The 20,686-nt window shown below is 33.6% G+C and overlaps 1 protein-coding gene across 2 annotated transcripts in view; it reads left to right on the plus strand.

Moving 5' to 3' along the window:
* The window catches only part of SMC5 (structural maintenance of chromosomes 5), an 87,838-nt gene that overhangs the window by 50,410 nt on the left and 16,742 nt on the right, over positions 1–20,686 (plus strand). For both annotated transcript variants that reach the window (XM_010999868.3, XM_031449847.2), the window contains exons 9-17: positions 1,784–2,039; positions 3,901–4,055; positions 7,770–7,883; positions 12,544–12,638; positions 13,257–13,389; positions 15,706–15,879; positions 15,970–16,139; positions 18,024–18,147; positions 18,471–18,593. In XM_010999868.3, coding sequence (XP_010998170.2) covers positions 1,784–2,039; positions 3,901–4,055; positions 7,770–7,883; positions 12,544–12,638; positions 13,257–13,389; positions 15,706–15,879; positions 15,970–16,139; positions 18,024–18,147; positions 18,471–18,593 — 1,344 coding nt within the window. The remainder of the gene's footprint in view (positions 1–1,783; positions 2,040–3,900; positions 4,056–7,769; positions 7,884–12,543; positions 12,639–13,256; positions 13,390–15,705; positions 15,880–15,969; positions 16,140–18,023; positions 18,148–18,470; positions 18,594–20,686) is intronic.

Raw genomic sequence — 20,686 nt, forward strand, 5'->3', positions numbered from 1 at the left:
TAGAATAGGAATACTATAGAGTGTAAAATGGAAAGAAAGGAAATAGTGATAAAGGAGTAGGATCATAACAATACAGTTTTCAGAGGTGGTATGATATTTGATGATTTACATGATCTAGTAGGAGATACAGGCTAATATAAACATAGGAAAAGATGGCTGAGGAGGGGTTTAGGAAATGATGGTTGAAGTTGTAGAGGTCAGGGAACACAGGCCAGAGAATCAGACTGACTTTCTGTATGTCTATTCAAGTTCCATAATGACAGCATAACGTTGGAGAGGAAGTCGGGTGCTAAAGTCGTCAGTGAATGAAGGGGCTGAGGAATGATTTTGAGTAAGGTAGTTAACATAGCAACAAAAATAATGGGTGGTAAAGTTGGATCACCTTGTCTTCAAAAGATCTGAAGTGGGGCTTAGTTAATGGAGGGAGTAGTACAATGGGATTGCCGTGGTTATGTTTGTTAAATATCTTATCCCTTTTTGATGGACTTGGACTTATATTCATGTGCTGGTGATTTTTAATTCTATACCTGTCCCTATGACATACCTATTTATTCTCCTGACTGCCTTAGACTTCGTGGGTTTCTTGGCTGAATACTGTGGCTTCTTACCTCTTTCCTTATTTTAGGCCCATTGAACTTAGTTAATTTTTAATAACAGATACATGTGTATTAATTTTTTGAAATATTTTTTCTTTCACTTCTACATGTTTGTTATAGGAGAAGGGATTTTGGGCATATGTTTATTAGTTCATTATCTTGACACACTGTCAAAGCTAAACTTTTAGAAAGGAAAATTGATACCAACCCAAATTTCCAACAGTAGGGAATGGGATAAAATGTATATCCATATAATAGAACATTATGCAGGCATTAGACTTTTATTTTGCAAGGATATAGGAAGTAATGAGAAACTGCTCTCAATTTTTAGTGATGCCATTTAGTAAAACATGCTTTCTATTGTTAGATATAAGTTGGCATTAAAATGTAAGTGTTTAATGACATTAAGATTATAGGTGATTTGTGTTACAAGTTTGTATCTTTTCCATATTTCTATATGTTGTTACTTTTGTAGGGAGAAGGGGAGGGAGTGAATGTGACTTGGAAAGAAAGGGAGCTAATCAGCAAATTATCTCATGTGTTAACCTTACCTATCTTAACACAAAATTCTATTTTTGTAAAAAAATAAATTGGGTGTATGAGTGTGTCTTAAACAAAATCACAGCTCTGTCTTAGGTATGTTATGGTTTTAATAAAATTGCCTCCGGCAACTTACATGATCTGGTATTTTTTTTTAATGATTTACACAGATTGAGGATTAAAACCTTTAAATGTTAATTTGAAGTGCTAGTAGAAAATAATTTTATTGAAAGAAAATAGTTTATTGTGGTTTAAAATTAATAGGATGACAGTCATCATTTCTATTATTGTTTTATTAAAAGTCTGTCCTATATCATGTGACTGTTTTTAATTTCAGTTTTATGATGTGTAGTATGTATTTCTTTCCTATGAATATTTAGAAATCTGCTGATTGGCCTTATAAATATTTTATTTATTCAGCAAATATTTAATGAATGCTGACTATATGCTAAGCACTGCTCTAGGTACTTGGGATGTATTACTGAACAAATGAAAATACAGGTAGCCTGATTCTAGTAGGAGGTACCTTTTAGTGAGGAAAACACCCGTGTTCTTAGATTGCTTGTATTTGTAAAACTATGTTACTATAAAAGCCTTATAAACCAGGAGAAAAAATGTCCAGTACTAACCTGCTTTTGTTTTATTAGATTGAGGAGCTTCAGCAGGCTTTAACAGTAAAACAGAATGAGGAGCATGACCGACAGAGGAGAATAAGTAATACCCGCAAAATGATAGAAGATTTGCAGAATGAACTGAAGACCACAGAAAACTGTGAGAATCTTCAGCCTCAGATTGATGCCATTACCAATGATCTGAGACGAGTTCAAGAGGAAAAGGCATTATGCGAAGGCGAGATAATTGATAAGCGAAAAGAGAGAGAAAATCTAGAGAAGGAGAAAAAGAGTAAGTGTTATTAAGCTTAGAAGTCTTGTTTATAAAGTGGAGATAGGTCTATTGATGGCCTTTCTGCTTCCCCTGATACTGTGTCTCTTAAGTGTTCAGGTCTCCTTGCTGAGGAAGCCAGCTCAGTTCTTCCATTTTAGAGTCTTAATTACCTGTATCTACTGTGTAATGATTTGCCACTTGCTGATCATTGTCTGGTGTCAGATTATGGCAGTTGGTTTAGTTCTCTAAAAATACTTTGCTTTATTTTCTTCACAAAGTCACTGACTGTTCTTTTATTTCTTGGGTCAGATTTAAGCTCTTCCATGAGCCTTGCTCCTTGAAATCTGTCCAGTTTCATCTTCACTTTTTTTTTTCCTGTAGACTAAGTGGATAGATCTATAGCATTATTCAGATAGAGATCTTACATCCTGTCTGTTCAGTGTATGTGACTAAGATCAGTTAAAAATATGTATACTTTTAATGTTTAGCAAAATAGTAGGTGTATAGTTTTTAAAAAAAAAAAAACTACACAGGAAAGGTGGCCCCGCATCTTTCCAACTTCCAGAACAATCTTGGGAGTAAGCATTGTTAACTATTTTAGCAGTTTTATCTGATAGTCCTTAATATGTCTTCATATTTTTATTTCACATGGCTTTATTAATCAATTTTAGACATTATCTTTTACTATTTTGTTATTTTAAATGTTGATTTCAACTCATAACTACTCCCCTCCTTATTGTAATTTCTTAAATGGGATTATTATATTAATATTAGTCATCTTTAACATTTATTGATTTATTGTAATATTCTTATAGCCTTTTTTTGTTATTTAACAATTGTAGATATCATTTGAACGCACATTTATAAACTAAAAATACTGGTACTCCCAGCCTTCATCTTTACTTTCCTCCCTTCTCACATTCTCAGTTCTCTAATCTGGACTCTGGTATTCATGGTTTCAAGGCTGAAAACATTTAAAGGAGAACCATAATTAAGTCATCTGCTCTGTTTATGGGTTAATTCTAACAGTAGCAATACTAAGTATTATTTATGTTATTAAACTTGTTCATAGAGCCAAGTAGTATAGTATGATCTAATTTCTTTTCATTGATAACTTTTTAAAAGATTTTAATTTACTTCTTAAAAAAACACCATTTGCTTTAGCATTTCCTTAAATTGGGGGGGAAAGCTATCTTGTCCGGCGTTCAGACTCTTGAGTTCTGGAAGCTTCCATTCTTCTCCCATTTAAAGTGATTTTTCTTAAGGTCTTCTATATGGCTGTTATCTGGGATGTGTCTCCCACCTTTTTTTGTGTTGGGTAAAGCTGTTTCTGAATTCTTTGTCTTTATTTTTCTTACATTACTTCCTTATTTTGTTAGAGTACATCTTTAGTTAACCTCCAAAGAAGAGATATTTTGAAATTAATTTCAATCTTTGCATCCCTGAAAAATCTTTACTTCATTTCTACTTTTTTCTATTTTGTTATATATAAAAATCTAGCTTGAAAGTACTTTTTCTCTCAATTTCTCCAATTACTATTATCTTCTTATAGGAAATTCAGTGTTTTCCCACTGTTTTGTATGTGACCTATTTATTTTTGATAGCTTAAAGATCATCTTTTATCCCAGGTATGTAGAAATTTGAAAAGGATTTGTCCAGGGTGGGTCCTTTTCACTATGCTGGGTACTTGCTAACTGGTGTTTTAACTTTTAGATCTAATTATTTTTTATTTTTATTATTATTATTATTATTATTATTATTATTATTATTATTATTATTATTAGTTGTTGTTGTTGTTGTTGTTGTTATCTATTAATAGATTATTTCAATAATAAAAGTTTTCAGAGAAGTAATGCCTAATTTTATTTTCCAATTTTAGATGTGGATGATCACATTACACGTTTTGATGATCTTATGAATCAAAAGGAAGATAAGCTGAGACAGAGATACCGCGATACATATGCTGCTGTTTTATGGCTGAGAAATAACAGAGACAAATTTAAGCAAAGAGTCTGTGAGCCCATAATGCTTACGGTAAGAAATCAGTTCATCTTGGTAGTGTCTTGTTAGTTTTATTACTGTAATCATTGTAGGTTTTTGTTGTTTTAAGAATTCTTAGTTTTATTGACATCCTGGTTTTCCATTATTGGCCTCTGGTATACTGCTGGATCCACACATGAGTTTTTTAGAGGGCCCTTCATCAGTAAACCTGGGAACTTTTTCTTGATGGAAGTATGAAATTGGCAGCTTACTGACCAAGAATCATGTCTAAACTTGTTTAGCTGGTTCCTTCTGACAGTTGCTAACCTTAGGTTATAAGAGGCAATGTATTAAATGCTTCCAAAAGGGGTAGAAAACTGCTATGTATAAACAAAGTTGATATGGGACACCTGGCAGTATAGACCAGAAAATCACCCACTACAAAAACAGAGCATTCTGAGGATTCTGAGAATGAAACAGTTTATTGGCCTCATAAACATCTGGTAGTTCTTATTGCAAGAATAGGGCAAGCTGTAATTAGTACATAACTCAGTGAAATGTGGGCATGGATTTACTGGGAAGATTTCCATTGAAAATGGTAAATAGGACCATGAGAAGGAATGAAAAAGTAAAAGCCATATTCTTTGGTAATGATGTGTTAGAGATAGATAGATAGATAGATAGATAGATAGATAGATAGATAAAATAAAACTTTCCCTCAAATGACATAAGGATTATTTTTGCTGGATAATTTTTCTTCTTTTCTAAAATAATTCATTATAGATCTCTGCAGGATTCATGAAAAGTTCTATCTTGTGCAGCTCCTTTTTAATTTATGCTTTATTCAAAATCATTTCATACAGTTTTTGTCTTTTATTATATCTTACATTTATATTAGCAAAATTAGTGTACATAATACCGTATTCCCTTCTTGCTCAGGTATGTTATTATTAGAATGTTTTTGCCAGATCAAGAAGGGAATACCTATTTTGGATGCAGACATATATTATTTTGATTAATCTGGTAAGGACTGAAAGAAAATAAAAGAAAAAATGTTGTGACCCTTGGTATAACAAGTTATAATGCAAATGTAATTGTCAATAGATTTTTATTAACATGCCCACCTCAAAAAAATACTTGTAAACTTTATTAGATTTGTCATCCTCTTGTCATTTCATTTCCTAATAGTAACATATCACCAAGTCAGATTACTAGCTAGCATATGTTTACTTTTAAAATTACATTTGAATCTTAGAGATAAAAGAGATTTACTCAACTATTTAACCCTTTCTGGAGAAACTCTTCACCTTTCTTACCACCTCCTTCCAACTGTGTCTTGCTCACATACTTACCTAACCCTTCAAGACCTAATTGAGATGGTGCTGTGCCATAAGCAGGTTAGTAATACATAAACTTAAAATTTTAGTCATATAACTTGTCAATTAGCAGTCTGTTTCCATGAGTTATTTCTAACAATTCTAATCTAGAACTGGAGAAGTGTGCAGAGATTTATTTACAGCTGTACTCGTCACAGTAGTGTATACAATAGCAGAATGATGGAGCAAAGGACAAAATTTCAGAAGATACTGGTTGGTTATCTAAGTTTTCCTGTGTCTTTATAATGAAATACTGTGCAGCTATTTAAAACGTTGCTGTAGGTCTCTATTTACTAATCCAAAGGGACATTTACAATATGTTAATGAATTACAAAACAGGGTACAGGATAGGATTTTTTAAAAGATCTCATTAAAAAAAATTATGAAACAGGAATCAGCCATCAACCACCAAAACATCTTGGAGTGCTATGCCTCCTATGTCTGCCTGTCTGTGTCTTACTGCTTTGTGAAGATGTGGCTTTGAAGAACTTTGCCAAACATTTTCTTCACCAATCTTGTGAGGAGAAAGAGTATGCTAAGGAGTTGATGAAGCTGCAGAATCAACAATATGGCCAAATCTTTCAGGATATCAGAAAGCCAGATAGTCAGTGCAGTGGGGTGTGTATTATACTTCAGAAAAAATGTGTATCAGTCACACTGAAAATTCACAAACTGGCCAGTGACAGAAATGACCCCTATTTATGTGACTTCTTTGAGACGCATTACCTAAATGACCAGGTGAAATTCATCAAAGAATTAAATGACTGTGTAACCAACTTACACAAGATGGGGGCCCAAGTCTGATATGTGAGACTTGACTTATCTGTGATAATTACACCTTGGGGGAGTTTTAATGAGAGTTAAGTCCCAGGTTGGCTTATCCATAGCTTTTAATAAAAGGTGACTTCCTGTGGTGATATGGGGGTTATTTTACCCTTTCTATAAGGTGTAGTAAACAGCCACTTAACATTTTCTTTCATTTGTATCATTTTTTCTAACAAAGTAATTTGGTAACAAAAAAAAAATTGTGAAATAGTAGACACTAAGTGTCTGTAAGTGTTTAGGTCTGAAAGCTTTAGTTAATTCATCCATAAAATGCCATATATGGCTTTAATTTTTTTTGAAAAAAATTATTAAAACCCTTTCATTAAACTCTCCCCCAGGGTGTATTTGTATTTATCAGAGATAAGTCTGACCTATCAGACTCTGGGGCCCTCATCTTGTGTAAGTTGGTTACACAGTCATTTAATTCTTTTTTTATACAGCTTTTATTTTTTTGTTGTTGTTGTTTGCTTGTGTATTAGTTTTCCCATTTTTCTATGCTGATTGATAGTCTATAATTTAAAATAATATTGACCAACATTTATGTGACAAGCACTGTACTGGTTTTTTTTGTCATACTATTTCTTTTAATCCACATTTAGTCCTATGAGATAGAATGTTTTACTACACGCATTTTACGGATGAATTAACTAAAGCTTTCAGAGATTTAGGTAGTACTTGATCAAGGTCAGGTGTAGGATTTGAAGTGACATCTGTCTGACCCCAGAGCCCTAGTTCTTAACTAGTAGGCTGTATTTTATTTATATGGAGCATAAATACCCTCTTTTTCATAAATCTTAATTTTTTTCAAGAAAGTTCATTTCCTCTGCCGGAGGTGATCTGTCACTCCTCTAAAATCCATAGATAACACTTTTTATATACCTCTGTTAATGGAGTTTTACCATGGTGTGCTTTTCAACATACCTATCCTTAGCAATAAAAAGCAGGTTATATGCTTCGGAAACAGTTTGTTTTCTTGAACCATTTTAGTATTTTCCATAGTATTGAGTCTCACATACAGAAATGTCTAATTAGTTAATATTTTTAAAATAAGTTTATGCTCTTGTGGTATAAACCTGGGGTTTCTCTTGAAAGCACTGATAGTTGTAATTAATCTGTAGAAAGTTTTTTTTCATTAGTTTTATAAATTTTTCTTAGGTCTTTGTGTTTTTGTACTAGTCAGTTATTACCGTGGATAGTATGAATTCTTCTGTCTCTAAGAAGAAAAATATTAACAGTTTGGGGACTGATGGGAAGTGTTTATACTCTTAGTTACAATCTAAGCCTATTTCAAATGTTTTCAATGAATTGACCAAAAAGAAGCTTAAGTTATTTCTTCAGTAGTATTAAAGTCGATATGCATTAGGTGCTATTAAAGTCTTGGCTTTTGCTTTACTATGTTTTGGATGTTTTGGGTAATAAATAGATTCTTCAATACCAAACTCTTTTTTTGGTCTTCCTTTTTCTCAGGGATTAAATTTAATCTAAATGAATAAATCTAAATTAATTATGATGTTTTAATAATCAGTTTGGGTTTCATGAAAATCAATTTATATTTTCTTTTGTTTAGATTAATATGAAAGATAATAAAAATGCTAAATATATTGAAAATCATATTCCAGCAAATGACTTGAGAGCTTTTGTATTTGAAAGTCAAGAAGATATGGAAGTTTTCCTCAAAGAGGCAAGTACTAACCAACATAATACTTTATTTAACTCACTTGGCATTTATCTTCCAGTGCTTGCATTTTTAAATTCAAACTAGAGCAAAAAATAACAGCTAATTTAACCAGTAATAACTCTTGTGTAAAGTCATTCAAATTTGCTAATTTCTTTCCTGTCTATTCCATTATTGGGGAATGAATTTATTTTATACGAGGAAGAAAAGCCTATATTTTCATCTATAACGTACTTTGAAATTATCATTTGTAATTAATATAAAGAGTAATTCTATCATTCTTTTAATTAAGAGAAAAACATTAGAATAATGGGCCGTTGGTCTTGGACATCTTTTTTGGAAATGTATTGGAAAGAACTCAGATTTTCTTTGGAGGGGAAATCAATATGACATTGCTTATTAATATAAATAAAACATCTTTAAAAAGAATGAGAATCTGACTAGAAAAACACCACTGATCAAGAGTCTAAGCAACTGGAAGGCAGCATGGCTTAGCTGAAGTACAGACTGCAGACAGGCTGCCAGGATTTGAATTCTGGCTTTGCTGCTAATTTGGTCGAGGTAACAAAAATGTTTTGTGTCTTAAATTCTTCACCTATAAAATGGAGGGAATATTATTTACCTTAAAAGATGGCTGTGAAGAGTAAGTCAGTTAATAAATGAAAAAGTATTTAGAACAGTGCTAGTTAGCTATTGTTTTTATTATATTATATATCTGTAATATAAATTGTTAGCTGTGTATGTTACTACTGTTGTCAGTAAGATTTTCTTTCTTTTTTTTTTTTTGCTTCTGCTTCTTTGAAAGCCTTGAGGAGATGAGATTTAGATTTTTTTGTTTGAACCTTTTCTAGGAAGTCTAAGTGAGGACAGGACCCTGAATCTGTTTAAGTGGTCCTCTGTTTCTCTGGTACACAAGTTGATTGGAAAGAATCTTTACTTTCTTTAACTTTACCGTATTGCCCTTTTTCTGGTTTGGGAATTGGCAGGGAATGTGAATGTAAGATGGCTGGATAGAAAGGTTAGCTCTATAAAACTAGAACATGGACTCCAAAAAATTAAACATTCATGTACTTAGACCTCCTTAAGCCTAAACAGTAAGTTCTTGATCTGTCAGACCTCAGTGAAGCAGTGGGTTACTTAGATTACAAGTCTGTGAGATATGGCGCACTGTGAAGGGCCTCAGGTCAGGTGCAGTTAGATGATTTCTGTTTTGCAGGTGGCCTGCACTGAGGAACTTGCTTTGCTCTTGCTTCCTCTGTGCTAAGGATTTGAACCATATATTAATACTATGACATAGGTTCCTGGAAATTTGACCTTTTTTTTCCCTTGTGCTGTAACACAAGTTAACTTTCAGTTAACTTTCCATAGCTTTTCACGGTTAGGACTAGAACTTCCTCTTATATATATGACTTTTTGTGTATGAATTTTAGATTATGAAATATTATATATAACCTCTTCCTGTAATTGTATCTACTAGAGTACCATTTTCCGTACTTCAGTAACTTAGTAACCTTCTTCAGTTTTTGCCATTTCCACATACTACTGTGTACTGCCATCACAAGTTTTGCTGTATCTAGATGCTATACTCTTATTTTTAAAGTATAACTATACTTATTTAAAATTTTTCTTTAAATCACTTTGCTTCTTGTTATTCAAATGAAGTATTCTAAAAGGAAGTATAATGTCCCTATCAAATTTGCATAAAAGTAAAGACAATAGAAACAGTAGTAGTAAATCCTAGATCCATGCTGTTGCTTCCTAAAAGCAGATAATTTTTTTAAAAGGAGAGAATAAGGAGTTAAAGACATGCTGACACCATACTGTTAACTTTCTCATTGGTATAACTAGAAATATTGAAAGAAAATTGAAAGGGAAATTACTCTCTCATTGTGTAGTTCAGTTTTATTTAGTGTAACCATTAAAACAATTGATTTTTAAAATTTAAATGAACTTTAAAACTAGTATCAGTGATGTATTACTAATGGCCAGTATTGTTTCATCTGTACCTCCGCTCCTCTATTCTTAAAAAACTTATTTTGATATAACTTCAGACTTACAGAAAAGTTGCAAGAGTCATACATGTGACTCCTGTAAACCTTTTACCCAGATTTACCAATTATTTACATTTTTTCCTATTTGCTTTATTATTTCTCCATTGCAAAGTACAGTTGATTTTGCTGTGACCAACATATACATTCCTAAAGATTAAACTATACAACGCAAAATTGCGCAATAAAAACCCTCAGGCTATGGGGGAGAAAAGCAGTTTTACACAGGTTAAATTATTAAGAAATACATAAATACAATAAATGTGCTTTTTCATTTTTATTTATCAAAGTATAGTTGATATATTAGTTTCAGGTGTACAACATAGTAATTTGATGTTTTTATAGATTACACATAATACAAAGTGTAAAATATTGACTATGTTCCCCGTACTGTACCAACCCTGTGACTTACTGAAAGACCTGAAGCTGGCTTGTGGAAGTAGGTATTGGAAGGGTTCCATCTGTGAATTGTGTGATTGGTGAGGAAAGCAATTATAAAGCACTTTTCTGAAATTGGATAGAAAGTTGTAACACCAGATACGGTTGGGTGTGACTCAGAACTCATGCGGTGAAACTGAGATAGATGGCGGGTGTTTGAAAGGGGCGTGTGCCTGTGCAGCTCCATTCAGTTGGGTGCAAGTTTTTGCATGCACCTAGAGAAAACCTTGTTTCTTACAGATGAGATTGCCCACAAGCAAATGTGAGATTCACATAATGTTTAAGTTCTCCCTTAATATATCAATTGCTTGGAATAAGTATGTCTTCAAAATAAGCATTATAGTAAAACCTTTTCTTTGTAATTATGTGTGTGGAGACACGTCGAGACTTTGAAAATATCCTGTTGCTCATGAAATTACCTAGTAGATTTAAGAACTAGTAACGATCATTCTTTCTGTATTTAGTTGGTATTCTACTATAAGGGAGAACTTTTTCTCCACTTATCTATTATATATAAATGCATAGGATTTTATTTTTTCTGGATTATAATACATTACTGTCATTATTGTAATGCTCAGATTGTCCCAGATTTGGCCAGTGAGATCTTCAGGTTGACTCCTGTGTGATACTTTGTCAATGTATTTTGAGCACTGCTTAATTTTTGGCAGAGCAAGATGCTGACTTATCTTTATCTTACTCTGTCTGGGCCTTATCATTAGCCTTTTCCCCAAAGAACCCTCATTTTAAAAAACCAAGATCTGGGTACTGGATGTGTCCATTGCTGCTAGTGTCTCATTGTTTCTAAACTCTTGCATGCAAGCTTTTGTATCTGTATTTATTTCTATATTTAGAGAACAGGAGAGCATAAGGGCACCATGAGTTCACACTGATGCTTCCAATTACACTCGAACACAGCAGGGTACCTTCGACTCTCCTTTGCATATTTGTAATTTCCTGCCGCAGCAGTGAAAAACACTGCCTCCCCTCCCCATCATCAGTACCTTGACTCATTTGTTCAAACCTAGAATGCTGTTTAATTTCAGAATTGCTAATCTGTGCCACTGTGAAATCCTTCCATTCCACAATCCCATCAGTTCTCCATTTATTTCTCTCAGCAGTTTTATGTTTTTCTGTGTTTGTCTTACATATCTTTTGTTAAATTTGTTCCTAAGTATTTTATGGATTTTTGAGACTTTTAGAAATTCATTTCTAAAATTTTCCAGTTGTTCACTGCTAGTGCCATAGACATAATTTGATTTTTTTTGCATTGATCTGTATCTTGTGACAGTATTGAATTCACTTCTTGAATTCTAGTAGTTGCTTTTTAGATTTCCACAGAATTTTCTACGTAGAAAGTCTTATCTTTGAAAATAGATCTTTTTACTTGTTTTTTTCAATCTTTTACCTATTTAGTGTGCGTCACTACATTGTCTAGTACCTCTAGGACAATGTTGAAGAGATGTGGTAAGGTACAGATATCCCTGCTCAGTCCCAGGCTTAGGGGGAAAGCACTCAGTTACTCCACAGTTAAGTATTATGTCTGCTGTATGCTTATCATAGATACCCTTTACCACGTTGAGGAAGCTTCCTTTAGTTTACTGAGAATTTTTATCATCAGTATTTGTCAGATTTTTTTTTCTGTATCTATTGAGATGATTATATAGTTTTTGTACTTTATTCTGTTAATACAATAAATTAGATTGATGTAGCATTCAAAAATTAATCAGTCTCACATTCCTGGGGTAAACTCTACTTGGTCATGTATCTTGTTATATATATTGCTGGATTCTGTTTCCTAATAGTTTGTTAAGGGTTTTTGCATATGTGTTCATGAGGAATATTGTAATGTTTTGTCAGGATTCAGTATTAGGATTATACTGGAATCATAAAATGACTTGGGAAATGTCCTTTCTGTGTTCTGAAAGAGTTTTGGTATTATTGCTTCCTTGTCTATTTGATAGAATTTATCAATGAAAATAATAAAAGAACTGTACTTTTTGTAAAAACATATAGCTACAATATTATCATACTAAAATAATTGTTCTAAGTACCATTAAATATCCAGTCAATCAATGTTCAAATTTCTGATCATCCCATGAATGCCAGTAGGAATATGGTAACTTTAAAAATAATTGATAGATAGTATATGGTAATTAATATTTTCTTTTCCTTATATTCAGGTTCGTGACAATAAAAAATTAAGAGTAAATGCTGTTATTGCTCCTAAGAATTCATATGCAGACAAAGCACCATCCAGATCTTTGAATGAACTCAAGTAAGTCTTGAAAATATTATTAGAACTTAACTGTTACTTTGAATAGTGAATAATCATTTACCTCTTAAATATATTTTAATTACCTCTTTGTCACATAAATATGTTTGTTTCAGGCTGTATTATTCCCTTTTAAGAGCTCTACTTAAGCCTAAAATAAGGAAAGGTCTAGGCCCAGGAACAGACCATTGTGTTCCTAGAATATGATGGTGATTTTTCACATCAGTGAAACAATATTGGACTAGTTAATAAAAGATACTAAAATAGTTACTGGGAAAATAAAAGGCTAAATCATCACTTCATAGTGCAAAAATAATTTCCAGAAGGATTAAATAGATAAACTGCAATTATAAAACAGCCAGTCTTAACTCTGTATGAAAGCAGTAGTATAAATAACAAGAAGTTAATAATCATAAATATATAATAAGCTTTTTTGACAAGGAAATAAATCTGAACATTAATCACTTAATATTAAGTGACTTTAAAATATACAAAGAAAAGACTTCTTGTAGTATCATTAAATAATTTATATTTTATTTATTGTTTATTCACTACTTGTCAACTATCAGATTAATTTTAATGATATTTTAAGAAGAACCTAATAGGTGTTTTTCCTTTCAGAGAGTATGGATTTTTTTCTTATTTGCGAGAGTTATTTGATGCACCTGATCCTGTGATGAGTTACCTCTGCTGCCAGTATCACATTCATGAAGTTCCTGTAGGAACTGAAAGAACCAGAGAAAGAATTGAACGGGTAAGAAAATACTCAGTCAGTACCAAAAATGTAGTTTTGTTAAAACTTCTTAAAGTCATGGAGAAATAACCATACAGGAATTATCTTGGTATTTCACATTTTTAGTATGACATAGGACAGTGATTGTTGACTAACACTTTATGACAGGAGTGATGTGGAGTTACCCAGAGTAAATAAATACTTAACATTAAATATAGTTAAAATCTGAAGAGAGACATGTGGCTCTCTTACCTTTGTTCAAGCATTAATGGTTTAATCATGTAAGTTCTTGTAGTCTAGATTATTTTTAAGACAAATTATACTTTAGGATGGTGCCCTGGGTTACAGAACTGTTTTAGTAAGCCCGCCCCTTCTTAAAGCTTCCATTTAAGATTATCTTTTATATGAATGACCACCCCTTAATAGAATTTATGTAGCTCTACTAGCCAGGAAAATGAGATCCTAATTTTCTATATTCTGCTAATGCTACTTGGAGTTTTCTTCTCCTTACAAGTAATCTGTAGACTCCATTCCAGATTCATTGCTTTTAGCATAGGCAGAAACAGGAAAGAAGTCTCTTCTAGAACAAGTTTTTCTGTAACACCAAGTTGCCATAATTAATACTGCTTATATGCATTGAGGACCCAATTACAGTCCTAACTGCAATTTATAATGAATTTATTAGAAAATGTGTTTTATATATTTAACAACTAGTCTACAAGTGAATATCCTAAGGATACTTGTAATTTGGGGCCTGTATATTATACCTAATTAACAGAAGATAGAAATGGGGGTACATTACCAACCAATTTTGCAAAGATAAGCTAATTACTATGGTAAGTTGCCTGCATCTTTGATTAAAAATTGTTATTATAATGATCATTTGGAGAAACCAAAAATAGAACTCTCCATGTGGGTGTAACCTCTCTTCTGTCCTAATTGCTGGGGTTTAAAAAAAAGAGGACAAGACTTGTATGCATAGACCAAACCAATTTGTCTTAACCTCAAAAGTAGGTAGGGCACTATCTCTGAAGGTTAGGGTAGTAGGAATTCTTTACTATTGCAGAAAGACTACAGAAAATTTGGTAAGGGCTTGCATAGCTTTACTTTGGGGCAAAAAAAGAACAGTACTGCACTTGGAAACAGTCTTTTCACTTGTTGAACAGTGCTTCAAGTTTAATTATTTTTATGTACTTTACTTTTTAACATTTTGTTTGTCATGTAGAGAGCTTTAACTCTTACTGTCTGTACTAGTAAAGCCAAGTCAGATACCTAGTAAAGCCCCTGGCATTGTCTTGGCCATCTTTCAGAAGATACAAACCTTTTTTATGGAAATTTACCGTCTCAATGTTTCATGTCTACTTGATGACAATAAGGGCTAGATTTCTTCCTTAGAATAAAAATACATTCTTTAGGGAAGGTTTTGCTCTGTTATCAAGTCCTGACATTTTGGGTTCTCTAAATGATTATACTCTATTTATGGAACTGTTCTCTCATTAATTTCTAAGACTCTCCTCTTTGGTGAAATTGTCTTCTGACCTCCTTAGCTTACAATGTTCTTTTTGCTGGGAGTGCCGTCACCATCTCTGTCAGTTTAAATCTGCTTAAAACTTAATTTTTGTGAAACTTGGGTAAGGCTAAAATCGCTCCTAGGCTTTCTCCCTTCATTTCAAATTATTCAACATTTGTGAATGCTAGTTTGTACCCTATTAAGACATATTTAAGTACACTTAATTTCTCTCCAGAAGTTTACAGTCTAAGTGAAGAGATAAGCCACAAGAATACTGGTAATAAACATTTAGAGACTGGGAAAACTACATTACAGCAGCCTATTCTTTATAAATAAATATACAGAAACAAATCTGATAATGTTACGGTGTTTAGAATGTGCATTACTTTATGATACTCCTCATGTAAGTTCTTGAGAGAAAAGACCTCCAAAAAATGCAAAAAGAAGTCTTTGAAATCCTTGAAAAATGTTTGCATTAAATATTTCCCAAATATATAGGAATTAAATGTGTGTCTTGGAACAATATAACTGAGGGAAGGGACGAGTCAGTGACTTAGTTGAGATAACACAGTTCAGTCTACTGGGCAGCTGACCCCTGGTGTCTCACTGTAGATGAAACAAAATTCCAAAAACTTGGGAGAGACTGAATTGTGAAGTAGAAGTTAGCTGACTTTGCTGGTTGTTTCGGTTTTCTTCCAGTTCTCTCTTCCTTAGTGTTGTTTTCAAAAATAATAACCTGAAAGATCTTTTTAGAGATGTTGGATAAGTTTTTTTTTTAAATCATAATTCTTCTTAGATGGGCATTGAATGCTTCTTTTACATTGTAGGTAATACAAGAAACCCGATTAAAGCAAATTTATACGGCAGAAGAAAAGTATGTGGTGAAAACTTCTTTTTATTCAAACAAAGTTATTTCTAGTAACACATCCCTAAAGGTAGCCCAGTTTCTCACAGTCACTGTGGATCTAGAGCAGAGACGACACTTAGAAGAACAGCTAAAGGTTGGTTGTTTTTGAGTATTAAAAGAAATTAACTGGATAATACTTACACTGGACTGTTTTTTAAATATATTAACTTTGCATATCCCATAGGAAATTAATAGAAAATTGCAAGCAGTAGAATCAGGGTTGATTACTTTATGTGAGACAAACAAACATCTGGAGCACAAAGATAATGAACTTCGACAAAAGAAGAAGGATCTTCTTGAAAGAAAAACCAAGAAAAGACAACTGGAACAAAAAATTAGTTCCAAACTAGGAAGGTATCTTTCATCCTATTCTGGGGTAAGGGGTTTGAGGGGATGGTACAAAAGCACCATGAGGATGTCATTAGTTCTACCCTGTAATGATGACAAAGTCCCCACAAGCACAGTTGGTAATCATTTCTCTCTCACACTGTAACCCTACTACCCAAAACACAGGGCAAGGGGAAGTGACCCTTAAGTATTGTGAGTTTTTCTGTTCTCTAATCAGTTGTTCTCATCCGTGGACCCTTTTCAATTTTTAAAAATTATTGAATCCTTGAGGAAATTTTATGTGGATTGTATCTATTGACATTTACCACATTAGAACTTAAATAATTCATACAAAATGATAATAAATTCATTAAAAGTTAACATAAAATGTTTACAAAGAAACTATTTTCCAAACAAAATACATTTAGCAAGAAGAGTGGCACTGTTTTACGTTTTTATAAGTCTGTTTAGGTGAAGTCAGTTTTGTCATATGTGCTTCTGCATTCAGTTTTGGTATTTCAGTTTTGATATGTTGTTTCTTTTGATGTATATGAAGAAAACCTGGCCTGACATAGATATATAGCTGGAAAAGGGAGGAGTGCTTCAGTAGACTTTTCAGTGTATGTGTTCTTTAATGGGATGTGGTTTGTTAAAGTTTAATTGCAAGGTGGAAACTGAAATCATCAGTGAAGTTGTATACGCTTACATTACTTTAATGCATCTTTTTACCTGTGAATCATATTTGGAGCGCATTAAGAAAATTTGGGTTTTTTAAGCAAATAGTTGCCCATTAACTTTTATTTAAAAAGTCAGTAACATACCTTTGTTGTTTAAAGCAAGATACATCTATTTAATTTAACTACCTAGAAATTTTTTCTACTTCACTTCATTCACCTCCAAGACACTTACCCTTATTGTTGGACTGCTGTACTGAAATTGTCTAAAAGTAAACTTTCTTCTTATAAAGTAATGTTGATTTTTGTATTGAAATGACTTTTCATACCCACGGTCAGCCTGTTGCCTCATACCTACAGTGATCACTTTGGCATATTGCAGTGGTGACATGGTTAGTGGTCTCTCCCAGACTAGTCTCCTCCATTCAGTGCACCTGGAATAGTGTTGTCAAGTTTTTCTTCTTTTCATGTTCCTACCCTCTTCAAGAATCTGTTGTGGCTTCCTTCCTTTGCTACATGAAGTTCACTTAAACACTACTTTCCGTTAGATTGGCCTTCAAGTTTTTCAAAATCTTGTTTCACTCCACCCATTCTAATTTCCTCCAAGTACCATTTAGGCCACTCTCTATAACATCCACTGAACTTGTTCGCTCTTGTTTATTATTGCTCCCATCCTTTGTTCTTGCTTTTTCCCGGGAGGCAACCTTTATATCAGACACATCTTACAACTTAGTATCTGTGATCTTAGGTAACAATTAACTTCTGAGCCTTAGTTTCTTCATCTTACAGAGCAAAGTGTTAACATTTAGGACTGATGTATTGCCTTTTTTTTTTTAACATATTAAATCTCTCCAGTTAAGCTTCTTAAAGGAAGGGACTACATGTATAAATATTGTTTCAATATTTCCAATTTATAGATGAGGAAGCTGAAGCTCAGAAAAGTAACTTACTCAGTTATACTGTTCATGAGTGGCAAAGAGGAAATTCAGTTCTGACTCCTTACCATTAGCACTAGCATTACGTCCACTGTGCTGGGCATGTAATGTATCTCAACAAATACTTTTCGATCCAAAGTGGTTACATAAAATGATTGTTTAATCTAGAAGCTAGCAGTTAATACACTTCTGAGTGGCATTGCTTAAAATAGACCAAAGAACAGTATTAAGAGAGGGGCTAAGAATTTGGGTTCAGTCATTCTGTTTTCTCTGATTTCTACATCTTTATGCATTTCATACAGTTTAAAGCTTATGGAACAGGATACTTGCAACCTTGAAGAGGAAGAGCGAAAAGCAAGTACCAAAATCAAAGAAATAAATGTTCAAAAAGCAAAACTTGTTACTGAATTAACAAATCTGATAAAGGTAAGGCATTTTCTTTTGTTGCAGGTAGATAAGTCAAAGATAGTAAAATCTTGAGATTTTTGTCAATAATTTCAACTTTCTCTGACATTTCTTATAGGTCAGTAAGTTTATTAAGTTTATATTATATTAGCTTAACCAAATTATTTTATTCCAGATGACTCAAATATACAGGAAAACTTATTTTCTTCTAAGAGAATTTTTAAAATGAATTATTTGAGAAGTATCAGTCACATCAGAAAAATGTTATTTTATAATTTTGTTTTTTAAAAGAAACATTTTTCTTAGTTGTAAAACAAATTAAACTCTTGGGGTTTTGTTCCTAGATTTGTACTTCTTTGCATATACAAAAAGTAGATTTAATTCTTCAGAATACTACAGTGATCTCTGAGAAGAACAAATTAGAATCAGATTACATGGCTGCTTCTTCACAACTACGTCTCACAGAGGTAAAATTTTTGCTTTTTTGTTTATTTTGGGGTTCCAGATCAGTTTGAAAAGGTGTGTATGTATCTCATCCCTTAGAATATGCAGTTTGCTGTGTGCTCTTTAATTTACAAACTTAATGCGTCCTGTTGATGAGAAAGCAATTTGTGAAACACTTTGTATGTATACTGCATGTTATGTAATTTGATTGGGGTAGGGGTGGTAATAATCAAAAAAGATAAATCAGAGTATCAGATTTTAGTCACTTGAAAACCGAAGTTGCAGGCCTGCTTTCCTAACCCATATAAATTATAGTCACCACTGTCACCACGCAGCAGCTGGGAGCGTTGATTAGTGTGCAACCCATAGCCAACTTCAGATGAGTTCTAATCAACAAAGTGGCCTTAGTGTGTGATCTTGGTGATTTAATCTTCTGTTAATATCTGTGAAATGATGATAAATATTGAAGGGGGTGGGCATGTGATGTATGTACTAAGTTAACTTAAATCCCCATAGAAGAACTGGCAGCAAAATGGTAGTGACAGTGGCATCGTTACTGAGTTTTAGAAATCCTTTCCCCAAAAATAAAGAGCAACCTGGATAACATAACAAACTAAGCTTTAAGGTATCCCTGTTGGTATACTGCAGTATGTTCTCATACCAGCCCCCTCGGGGTAGCAGCAGGCTAAGAGCTTAGACCTCATTAAAACTGCCCTTACTTCAGATGCCAGCTGCAAGTTCAGGGGTCCACAGGCTAGAAATTCATGGGTTCTCATGACTCCCTCAGGTTCAGTAGTTTACTAGAATGGCTCACAGAACTCAAGAAAAGGCTATACTTAACAATTACAGTTGTATTATAAAAGATATAAATCACTACTTGTCAAATGAAGAGACATATAGGGTGAGGTCTGGGGGGGGGGGGGGAGGTCCTGAACACAGTTTTTGTAACCTTTTCTGGTGAAATCAGGATGTCATCCTCCTGGCACAGCGTGTGTTCACTAACCAAGAAACTCCATGGAGCTACGGTGTTCCGGGGTTTTATTGGAGTTGCATTACCTGGGCACAACCGATTGAATCGTTGGCTGTGTGATAGAGCTCAATCTCCAGCCCTCCTCCCCTTCCTGGAAGTCAAGAGATTGGGTGGATAATAGTAAGACTCAAGGCCCCAACCCTCTAATCACATGGCTTGTCTTTCTGGCATTACCTACCCCCATCCTGAGTAACTGCCTTGGCTTAAACTCAGGTGTGATCCTAGGGGCTCATGAATAACACCACCACTGCTATCACTTAGAAGATTTATAGGGTTTTATAGTCTCCCTCCCAAGAACCAGGGACAAATGTCAAATTCTTTATTCTGTAACACCTATGAACTCCAAAATACAAATGGGTAAGATCCAATCAGCAGCAAGACTAGCATGGTTTCAGAAAGTACGTGGTAAGAAGCAGAGCTTAAAGAACCCCCAAAATCAAGTCACCAACAGGTATTCATCTCTAAAGGAAAGAGGCCCCATTTGGTGTGGAGAGCGCAACAGACCAATTCGAGAGCAGCTGAAACTGGGAGGGGACTTTGTAGACTCCAGAAAGGTCAGGTTGTGCTGGGGTGGCTCAGGCCCTGTGAACTCTCGAAGCTACTGCAACTACTTTGCAGAACAGAACTGCTTACTGAGGACTAAGAACTACACGGCAGACTAAGGAGACAGTAAAACATATGTGCTTATAAGGCTCACCTGGTAGTAAAGGCACAACACTCTTAAAATAAAATTGTACTTACAGGACAATCAGCAAATATATTCTATCAAGAAGTAAAAGGATATTCAAATTAGATGCTTTGGGAGAGGGAAATGAGGGAGAATGTCAATGCTGTTTATTAGAGGGAACCAATAGTCACTATCTCAAAAAAGATTAGGGCCGTAAGGGTTTATATAGGGTATTTGCACCAATAATCTCATAAAAATAGCTTTCCTAAATGCCAAAAAATATACCAAAAAAAGGGGAGGGGCCAATCTAAAACATTACATAACTTAAGGTTAGATATTTATATACATGTGACACAAAAATAAGTACACATAAAACAAGGGCAGAACTAAGGCCAAATATATTGTTAAATGTAAGTAGA

Source organism: Camelus dromedarius, chromosome 10 (genome assembly GCF_036321535.1).
Source record: "Camelus dromedarius isolate mCamDro1 chromosome 10, mCamDro1.pat, whole genome shotgun sequence".
NCBI lineage: Eukaryota > Metazoa > Chordata > Mammalia > Artiodactyla > Camelidae > Camelus > Camelus dromedarius.